Source organism: Drosophila erecta, unplaced genomic scaffold (genome assembly GCF_003286155.1).
Source record: "Drosophila erecta strain 14021-0224.00,06,07 unplaced genomic scaffold, DereRS2 tig00000055-arrow-pilon, whole genome shotgun sequence".
In the NCBI taxonomy this organism is placed as follows: Eukaryota; Metazoa; Arthropoda; class Insecta; order Diptera; family Drosophilidae; genus Drosophila; species Drosophila erecta.
Window position 1 is genome coordinate 16243767 of NW_020825200.1, and position 9746 is coordinate 16253512.

A 9746-nucleotide genomic window follows, 5' to 3' on the forward strand; every position below is an offset into this window, starting at 1 on the left:
AAACGAGGTAACTCCCCGGCTAAGCTTTTACGATCTGAAATTTGGACTTTCTATACTACATATTGAAAAAAGGTTCGTTATCCTGTAACTTTCACAACAATTCGGGCAGCTGAAGCAAAACAACACTATTGTCATAAATGAGGTCGAAGACAAGAAACAAGTCGAGTTTGAATCAACAGCCGCTGATTAATTAGGTATTGGAAAGCAGCAGGCAATAAATAAGATCGAATCTCGACCTGTGATTTTGAGGGATCATTGCACTGCAAAAATCATAATCTTGCGTCACATTTTAAAATTACCGCTTCGTTTTATTAGTATGCATTATACAAAATTGTGTGGTGTGAGTTGTAAATTTACAAAATATCTACCATAGTCCGTCATAAAATTTGTTTAAGATAGTTGTTGATGCTCGGTCTAGCCAGTGGGTAGAGCAACGAAAACGCGCGCCACATCGAGAACCTGCGTGCAAATGTGTGGTGACAAAGAATCTGAGAATGTCAATGCCTCGTGGGTTTTTTCTCGTTTTTCGCTTGAATTTCATTTATATATAGAATCATGCATTTGCAATCAAAGTACCAAGATGAAAATTAGAAGTTATTGAAATAGGCAGGTGACTCTCCATCGCTGCAGTCTGTTACCGGCGCATCTGAAAGCCAATGGAGCCATTCGGACAGGGACCCTTGGGCAAGCGCAGGACTAGGTCGTTGAACGGATGCGGATGCTGGCCGAGCTGCTGCTGATTGTGCTGCTGGTGCTGCTGCGGCGACTGCAGCGACTGTTGGCGCAGGAGGGCAGCAGACACTGATCCGCCCACAACCGGTGACCAGCTCTGCTGCGGATTGGGCGAGGACTGGGGCGGCGCCTGAGCCTGCATCCCACCACCGCCCATTCCCGAGCCTCCGCCTCCGTACGGCGGCAGCCGTTGGTTGAAATGATTTTGAATCGAGGGCGACTGCTGTTGCTGCTGATGTTGCGGGTTATGCGGATAGTAATAGTTAAGGCCAGGCTGATTATGCGGCCCCTGGAAGTAGCTGTTGTAGTTATTATACATTGGTGTCACTAGGGACATCTTCGGTGCCGAACTCGAGCGGTGCATTCCTGCTGCTGGATGGCTACTATTGTTGTTGATGACGTTATTGTTGCTGTTGGCAGATGGGGGAGTGGCAGGCGGCGCCGCGGACGCGGGAGCCCCACTGCTGCTATTCACAGCTGGCGCGCTGGGAGTGGTCCTAAAAATAAGACAAAATATGTAGACATTTCTGATTAAATAGGGTTTCTGTTAAGATGTTTCTTAAAAATATATCTAATATTAGATATTCAAAACGAAGTAAATTATTCATATTAAAGAGTTGTAAGTTATGAATAGTTACTTAGAGACCTAAGAGCTTCCGAGTGAAAATCTTAGGTTAAAATATGAACTATAGTGGTTTCTGTCTAGATAAATGAGTATAGTTAATCGAGACCCTGATAAGTAATATTTCGCTGTACTTATTTGTGTTTCGACAGTAAGGAATGGCTTTCTCGGCACCAAAATAATAGAATAAAGTAAGTTTGGAAATGAAATCAACTTGTAGGCTGGTATGTTATAATTACTAACGGTTTGTCATCCTCTGGGTTTTTGGCAGCGCCCAGGATGCGCAGCCTGGCCTCCGCGTACTCCTGTTCGCGCTGCTTGAGCGTCTTGATGGGCTGCTTCGGTCGCATCCCGTTGGTGTCCCGCCGCTCCTCCGCCTGGGCGGGCCGTCGCAGTATCTTGACGGTTTGGTTGCTGGTGGGCGTGGAGTAGGTGGCCGCATCGTAATCATTGGACGACTTGTGCAGCACCATCATGACGGGCTGCTGCTGCTGGACAGACGGATCAACCTCTGCTGGCGGTGCTTGGGGCTTCCGGGCAATGGTGATCTGCCTTGGCGGAGGATTCCCGCCCCCGCTTCCACCGCCGCCGCCGCTGCTGAGGATTTGTGAGCACTCCTGTAGGCTCTGCGGGCGTTGGAGCAATTTCATTTTGTGGACAGGTGGGTCGCTCGCCTGCAGCTTTGTTTGCAGAGTCATAGAGAGCTGGGGAAGAGAGTGGTGTCTCATCGGTTATCAGGCAACATGTTTAATCACGTCGCGTGGCACTCACCCCAGCCTCGTCGATTTCCTCCCAGTTGTCTAACACATCCTCGCCATGGGACATCGTTCAACAAAACACGTTGCTCGATTGGTGATAGAATATATACTTTGGGTTTCGGTTGCGTTTTCGCTCACTTCCTTCTCTTGCGTCTGCTGCTGCAGCTCGCACTCTTACTGATACATGATTCCTTTGCACTTTTATCAGACATAAGTTATGCGTATGTTGGCAACCACACTTTTTTCACGAAATTCGCACCCAAGAACCCTACTGAAAAAACAAAAAAACAATACGCAACAATTTGGCCTGCTACTAATGTCGTTCTCGTTGTTGTTGTGGTTGTTCTCCGTGGGTTACTCTTCTTCTTCCTCGTCAGGTCACAGCAAAAGTGACAGGTTTCGTTCTTTTCCACCTAAACTGGGAAAGTGGTTCTACTCTACTGGCCCAACCCGCACTGCGCCAGAAGATACTTGGCCACCCACCTTTGCTAGCCACAATTGTTAACCATTTACTATTAACGCTTTATTAATAAAAGAAGTGTGTGGCCGCCGCCCGCGTTTCGCTGTGAATGTCGACCGAAATTTGGAATAGTGCTGCGTTAATCGATAGCCTGTGTAATCGAAAAAAAATTTAAAATGTGATTTTGATCATGTTGTTTTCTAAATATTCAGTTCATTAAATTTGACAATGTTTTGCAGGGCGAACTTGTAGTTAGTTGTCCGATATAGTTGGGATCGCGAAAATACATGTATGAATATTTTGCTTAGCCATGTCATACCCAAGGCAACAATCGATAACGGCATGTTAAGCCAAGGTTGGGTGTATGTTATGTTAACATGATAACCAAATCAGCTGTTCTCTCTGAAATTTCGGCAAGGCTAATGAAATATTTGAAATAGATAAGAGGCACTATTGATCATGGAAGTTATAATCCCGCGCTATTCGGAGGCACACATCATTATCATAGGTCAGCAACCGCGCAGCAAGCAGATCACCAAGCGATAGCAACCATCCGAAATCCAGCAATCTTTAAGCACGTGCCATTCAATCAGAAGCTGACGGAATTTCTCGCTGTGTTTACGTAAATAGTTATAATTCCACAATGGAGGGGGCCGAAATCGCAACAAAAAAGAAGTCCAATCCCGTAAAGTCCTTTATTGCGGGCGGAGTGGGAGGCATGTGCAATGTGTTCGTTGGCCATCCTTTGGACACCATAAAGGTGAGCTCCAAAACTGTGGTTACTAATGAAATCGAAGTAATGCTTTCAGTTCCAATCCAGGTCCGTCTCCAAACCATGCCCACACCTCTGCCTGGACAACCGCCGAGATATAAGGGAGTCATAGATTGTGCCACCAGGACATTTCGCCATGAGGGTGTGCGTGGATTCTACAGAGGTATATCCGCTCCCCTTGTAGGAGTAACACCCATCTATGCTGTGGACTTTGCCGTCTATGCGGCGGGTAAACGATTGTTCCAAACGGATGACCACATTAGGCTCACCTACCCACAAATATTCGCCGCCGGAGCCTTGGCCGGAGTTTGTTCCGCCCTAGTCACAGTACCCACCGATCGAATAAAAGTCCTTCTACAGACGCAAACCGTCTCCAACGGACCTCTACTCTACAATGGGACCATTGACACAGCTGCAAAGCTTTATAGGCAAGGTGGCATTCGGAGCCTCTTCAAGGGAACATGCGCGTGCATTCTGAGAGGTCAGCTATTCATTGATTGATTAAAGTCGCCTTAATAGTGATTGATTATTTGGAATTCGCAGACTCGCCCACCGGTTTTTACTTTGTCACCTACGAGTTCCTGCAGGAATTGGCCAGAAAGAAGTCCGCCACCGGGAAGATTAGCACCACATCAACTATTCTGTCTGGCGGAACGGCGGGCATTGTGTTTTGGACTTTGGCCGTGCCGTTCGATGTACTTAAAAGCCGCCTCCAGTCAGGTTAGTCATCCAATCGTAAATCGAAAATCTATTAGCAATGTTTTATAAATGCCATGATTGCAGCACCTGAAGGCACCTACAAACATGGCATTCGTAGCGTTTTTAGGAACCTAATGGCCACAGAAGGCCCAAAAGCTCTATTTCGCGGAATCCTGCCAATTCTACTTCGTGCCTTTCCCTCCACCGCAGCAGTTTTCTTCGGCGTGGAGCTAACCAATGATTTGTTGAAAGCTTAAATTTAAGAACTTGTATTTAGAGAGGCTGTTTGGAATATTAAATATTGTTTACATAGTGATGTAGTTTAGTTTATTGGGATTTCCGATTTTACCAGAGTGACCAGTGACCGAAGGATATTAATGGATACGTTCAAAATATTAAAAAGATACGAAATATTAATAGATACGTTCAAAAATAAAGAATTAAAGGGTCCCCTAAAGTGTCTATGCTTTCTTAAATTGTTTGTTACTAAGCTTTCCAGCAATAATTTAAGCCACATTGAAAAATTCTCACCCTGCTTAGAATTTTATAAGTATTTAAGTAAATAATTTTTACTTTACATGGTAAAGTATCTTTAAGTTTTAGTTTGGTTTCGATTCATTTCAATTGGAAGACGAAACACAATCGATAGTTTCCAAGCAGAATCGACCGTCTATATTAGCGGGGAATTCACGGAAAGATTCCAACTGTTGCTTCCAATCAGAAGACTACTTGCAGAGAGATATATTGTATACAAATTATAAAACCAGTAAAATAAATAATAAACATTACTAGTGTGGAACTGCACGCTGTCCAGTAAAAGTGAAATCAAAAGAACTGTAATTGTGATTTCACAAGAGCACGTAAATACACATATATCCCGTCTTATCAGTTTAATTGCAAGCGGTCATTTAGTGACTAATCGAATGTCTAAGCTAAAACCGCTTAAGTATGACCTCACACGAAGGGAATGGAGCTCCAATGCAGCCGCTAAATATCACATCATATAATATCAGAGGCTTGGAAGGCAAACAAAACAATGAAGAGTTTATCACATACCTGCAAAACTTCGATATTTTCATTTTACTTGAAACACACACTCTTCCAAATGCCGTATCCGCCGAGGAATTCAAGCAACAGCAGCCCGATTTTGAGTTTTTGCATTGGAGGGACGCCACAAGGGTACTTCGTCGTGGCAGAGGAATCGGTGGGTGCATCATAGGCGTTAGGAAATCGCTCAATGAGCGTGGAATAAGCCACTCAGTTGTAGAAAGGAACGATGTAAAGATTTTACAGATCAGTCTGTGTGAGAGAAAGCTAAATATTATTCCACTTTACATCCATACCATTGGATGGAAGGGGGAATTCAAGCCAGTGGAGGAGGCATTTGAAAACCAGGAAGTGCCCATGACGAATGCTATAGTTATGGGCGATGTGAATATCCGCATTGGGGAGTTCAAGCAAGCTGTAGAACCCAGCTACTGTGTGGCCAATACAAATGGTCGCCTATCGCATGACAAAAAGATGGAGAGGGCAGGAAAGTTCCTCGCCTTTTGCACCAACAACAAACTTCAAATCCTGAATGGACTCACCCACGGGGATTTGACAGGAAGTTACACCTACTTCAGTAATCTGGGCAACTCCACCATTGATATAGCCGCAGTGAGCCAGAACTTGATGGCAGCCGTTGTGGACTTCAAGGTGGACAAGCCAGAGACGGGCCGAACCCGGCATGGATCCGACCACTTGCCCATCTGCCTGCAATTGGACCTCGAAGTCCTGCGAAACGCGCAGGTGACCAGGCTATCTCCAATGCGACTCAGAAGCAGTTACACTGCGCCATTCGATTCCAGCATCGTGGTGAACGAACCCACTTTGGACTCTGAAATTAGAGCCGAGGAAGTGATATATGTTCTTAGGCGCGGATCTTTTCCCGAGTTTTCGAAGAGCGTACTGGACGAAATCACCCGCCATTGCAATGATATTTTTAATGCCACCCAGAGAGACAGTATCGTTGGCTCAAATATTGCTACATCGTCGGACGTCACAAAGATTCTACTGCAAATAGTAATGTATAGGCTGATCAGGTGGTGCAAGCAGAAGCACATCTTGAGTGATTCCCAGACTCGATATTCGGTAAAGTTCTCCAAGATAGATGCGGTTTACAGTCTCAGTACCATCGCAAAAATCAAATTGGCTGATAAGTGCACGCGAGTTTACTCTTATCTCGTTCACTTTGAATCAATAACTTCAGAAATGCCCGCGCTTTTGTGGGCCAAACTTCAAAAACTTGGTGTGTCGTCGAAAGTATTACGGTTTTTAAGAGAGAAGTTAGGCGAAAACACTTTCCGTAACTATTTTCAAAACGGCGGAGCTATGGCCAAACTCTTATTCACCCTGTATTTGAACGATCTTCCGGAGGAATTGAAGGGGGGATTTGTCATCGATGGTCGCCATTTGAACGTCATAATGTACGCTGATAAGATCGCAGTACTTTCTGAAAGAACTAACGATCTTCAGAATATGATCAACCAGCTGGAAGCCTACTGCAACAAATGGAGCATGGTGGTGGACATGGAAAGGTCCAAGGTTATGGTCTTAAGGCGCGGTGGACGGATTGCGTTAAATGAAAATTGGATTATAACAGGAAAGAAGATCGAAACCACTGGCAAGGCAGAATTCCTCGATTTTCAGTTTACGAGTACACTGTCCAACAAAACGCAAGTACTCAACATGATTGCAGACGCCAAGAGTAAGCTAATGAGTTTCGGTAGCACATCGGAAAATTGGACCAGACTAATGAATCTATACATGGTTCAAATGTGGGGATGCGAACAATTCAAGGAGATCAAAGCTCTGCAAACTTCGTTTATTAGAAAAACTCGTAATACGTGTACCAACCTCAACAATCTTGCACTTAAGCTTAATTTGAAATATATTAAAAGCCTCTATTTTGCCCACAATGATTCATCCATCTCGCGATTTTTAACTCTTAAAGTAATAGATGAAAACATCCTGTGGACTAAAAAACTTGATAATATTTGTAGTGCCTATAACTTAAGGTGGAAGAGTTTTTTGAATTCTGAACCGGAGTGGAGCAATTTTTGTGAGAATCTACTGAGCCGCCTAGAGGAACCCTGAAATCCAAAGGATGGTCTTTTTTTATGATTTGTTGAACAAAACAATGTGTTAAAACCATATTTGTAAATATTTAAATGTAAACTTTACATATCAATTATTATGGAATTTATATAATTCAATCTTTTATATCACAACTGTTTTTTATACTTATTTTATACTTACCAGCATATTTAACTGTGTTTATAAAACTATATAATATGTTATTAAATGGGGATTTTTCGTTGTTTAAACGAGACAAAAAAAATGAACTGTATTTTAGTTTTATTCAGTTTTTGTTTTTATTTAGCTTTCTGGTCTATGCATATTTCTAATTCTTAATTTTTGGAATGTCATAAAATCACCTTAAACACTATTACGAATATCATTTAAAAATCGCATTACCAAAGATTGCACATTAATCGTAAAAATATGTAAAAATAATTGCAAATAAATATGCACTAATTGTAGATGTATACAAAAAATTCAATGTATAAAATATGAAATACTTCTTAGGAATCAATTAAAATGAACTAAATTGTGTGCATAGCATTTTTGATATCATAAATTCTTCATAGCATTGGCTGTGATGCTCACTTGGTAAACGATCCATAATCAGATCAATACGTCTATATAATACAAATCAAGAAAATCAGGCGGTCATAAACACCTCCAATGGAGTTCTTGTAACACAAATATTTAGCATCCTTAGTCATTAACAGCTAGTTTCCGATAGGATCTTAATCGTGATAAATAGTAAATTAGTGTCTTTTACAATCAACTTTTTTCCGTGGAACGAAGAGCTTACAGAATTGAACAAAGAAAACTCAATTTTTACTTTTGGAATTTACACAATATACCGTAAAGCATGAACAGAATATCGCGATTAGTGTTTAACTATAATAGATTAGCTGCGCAGTTTCCAGACCCGTTTGCACATTGTTCAGAGAATAAAAAATAATAACGTTCGTTATTATTGTAGTTTAGAGAAAGTGATGAGAATTGCTTCAAATACTTTTCCATGTAAAGGTATTTGGAGCCAAAGTGTGTTAACAATCTAATAGGAAACATTACAAGGGCAAACGATCTTAGTTTCGAAAGTATCATAAACGTCATATTCATGCTCATAAAAACAAAATATGTGAGTAACAAATGTATGTGTTAGAATGCGGGAGCATTATGGTTATAAAAGATAAATGGAATATCACGATTAGTCCTTAACTAGTTACAGATTAGCTGCTCAGTTTCCTGTTCGGTTTGCAGCTCAGCCCGCTTGACTAGAGTTGGAGCCGCCGCTGGCGAGTCCGCCACAGCAATTGCTCTGCGCTGCCTTGGCACTGAAGCTCCCCAGGCCGATGGAGCTGCCTTCTGACTGGCGCTGGGCGGCCGCCGCTGCGGCCGAACTACTGCCATCCTTGCTTCTAGCCTGACCAATCAATTCGGCGGCAATTTCGTAGAACAGTCGCTCAACATTTTCCGCTTCCTTGGCGGACGTCTCCAAGAAGTACATGTCGTGCTGTTTGGCGAACTCTTCGCCAATCTGGGTGGGAATCTCTCGATCATCCCTGTCCGTCTTGTTACCCACCAGAATTTTGAGTACCTTGGAGTTGGCGTATTCCTGGATCTCGCGCAGCCAGTCTGGAAGGCAGTCGAATGTGGGTTGGCAGCTGATGTCGTACACCAGGATCAAGGCGTGAGCCGATCGATAGTAGCTTTGCGTAATGGATCGGAACCGCTCCTGGCCGGCGGTGTCCCAGATTTGAAGCTTGATCTTCTCGCCCTCCACCTCCACTGTCTTAATCATGAAGTCCACACCAATGGTGGCACCCTGGCCAGGGGGAAACAGGCCTTGAGTAAAGCGGCGCACTAGGCAGGTTTTTCCAACACCAGCGTTGCCCACTAGGACGATTTTAAACAGGAACTTGTAGTCCTCCATTGGGGCTGGTCCCAAAATGGGTTGGTTTTCGGGTATTTGAGTGGCTGGGTGTGGGTAAGTGTGTGTGTGCTCTGCGAAAGTAGACGAAAGTTAGTCGGAGTTTAGACACACCTATCCAGCGACGCGTAACGATTATACTTTGATGGCTGGTGGTGGTTCGTTGGATCAGCTTACGCCATCCCCAGCGAAGACAACGCCTCTCACCTGTGGCTCACCTGGTGCTCTATCACTACCTGGGAAGCGAGTTGGGTGGTGTCAAAGGCTGTTAGCCTTGTTTTTTGGCTTATTTGGCTAAAAGATGATGACTCAACAGCAGCTGTAGGTGCTTGTTACTTGCTTATCTATGCGAATCGGCCCCAAGTCCATTCAGCAGGGCTTCGGCCAGGTTCACTATGCTTGAAAATTGGCAATACACTGGTTGCATGCTGCCGCATTAATTACCAGCCTTAATTTTGCTTATGTTTACCAACAGAATTTTGCTGTATTTCGACGTGATGGTATTTGATTAGAGATGTGAAATACCATCAATTCCCTTAGCGATACTTCCCGATGTTTCTCTTTGTATCGACGGAATACTTTTTGAATACTATCAAAAAATGTGTCATATTTTATAAAAGCGACATCTGATTTAGTCAATTGGCGTTAATTCTCTT

The 9746-nt window shown here is 43.3% G+C and overlaps 3 protein-coding genes across 4 annotated transcripts; 1 reads left to right on the top strand and 2 right to left on the bottom strand.

Annotated features, from left to right (window-relative positions):
- Positions 1–282: 282 nt before the first annotated feature.
- On the bottom strand, positions 283–2723 carry LOC6541625. The gene is made up of 3 exons (XM_001970076.3): positions 2126–2723; positions 1598–2058; positions 283–1229 (listed from the first exon to the last, which is right to left on the bottom strand). Exons 1-3 carry the CDS (start codon positions 2177–2179, stop codon positions 635–637), a joined length of 1110 nt encoding a protein of 369 aa, XP_001970112.1. The 5' UTR covers positions 2180–2723; the 3' UTR covers positions 283–634.
- A 202-nt stretch (positions 2724–2925) lies between these two features.
- On the top strand, positions 2926–4355 carry LOC6541616 (mitochondrial magnesium exporter 1). Its single transcript, XM_001970077.3, has 4 exons — positions 2926–3332; positions 3393–3825; positions 3888–4064; positions 4128–4355. Exons 1-4 carry the CDS (start codon positions 3216–3218, stop codon positions 4298–4300), a joined length of 900 nt encoding a protein of 299 aa, XP_001970113.1. The 5' UTR covers positions 2926–3215; the 3' UTR covers positions 4301–4355.
- A 3090-nt stretch (positions 4356–7445) lies between these two features.
- On the bottom strand, positions 7446–9650 carry LOC6542613 (ras-related protein Rab-30). 2 transcript variants are annotated; one of them, XM_026978524.1, is made up of 2 exons: positions 9309–9650; positions 7446–9164 (listed from the first exon to the last, which is right to left on the bottom strand). In XM_026978524.1, the coding sequence occupies exon 2, from the start codon at positions 9091–9093 to the stop codon at positions 8422–8424; it is 672 nt and encodes a 223-aa protein (XP_026834325.1). In that variant the 5' UTR covers positions 9094–9164; positions 9309–9650; the 3' UTR covers positions 7446–8421. The 2 variants fall into 2 exon arrangements, with proteins under 2 accessions (XP_026834325.1, XP_015014863.1); XM_015159377.2 differs by having other exon boundaries at positions 9298–9650.
- Between the last annotated feature and the right edge of the window lie 96 nt (positions 9651–9746).

Coding starts and splice junctions, on each gene's coding strand:
- LOC6541616 (XM_001970077.3), top strand. CDS start 3,216: ATGGAGGGGGCCGAAATCGCAACAAAAAAGAAGTCCAATCCCGTAAAG. Junction 3,333..3,392: donor ATCCTTTGGACACCATAAAG/GTGAGCTCCAAA, acceptor GTTCCAATCCAG/GTCCGTCTCCAAACCATGCC. Junction 3,826..3,887: donor ATGCGCGTGCATTCTGAGAG/GTCAGCTATTCA, acceptor TGGAATTCGCAG/ACTCGCCCACCGGTTTTTAC.
- LOC6542613 (XM_026978524.1), bottom strand. CDS start 9,093: ATGGAGGACTACAAGTTCCTGTTTAAAATCGTCCTAGTGGGCAACGCT.
- LOC6541625 (XM_001970076.3), bottom strand. CDS start 2,179: ATGTCCCATGGCGAGGATGTGTTAGACAACTGGGAGGAAATCGACGAG. Junction 2,059..2,125: donor AGGAAATCGACGAGGCTGGG/GTGAGTGCCACG, acceptor TCTCTTCCCCAG/CTCTCTATGACTCTGCAAAC. Junction 1,230..1,597: donor AACCCAGAGGATGACAAACC/GTTAGTAATTAT, acceptor TCTTATTTTTAG/GACCACTCCCAGCGCGCCAG.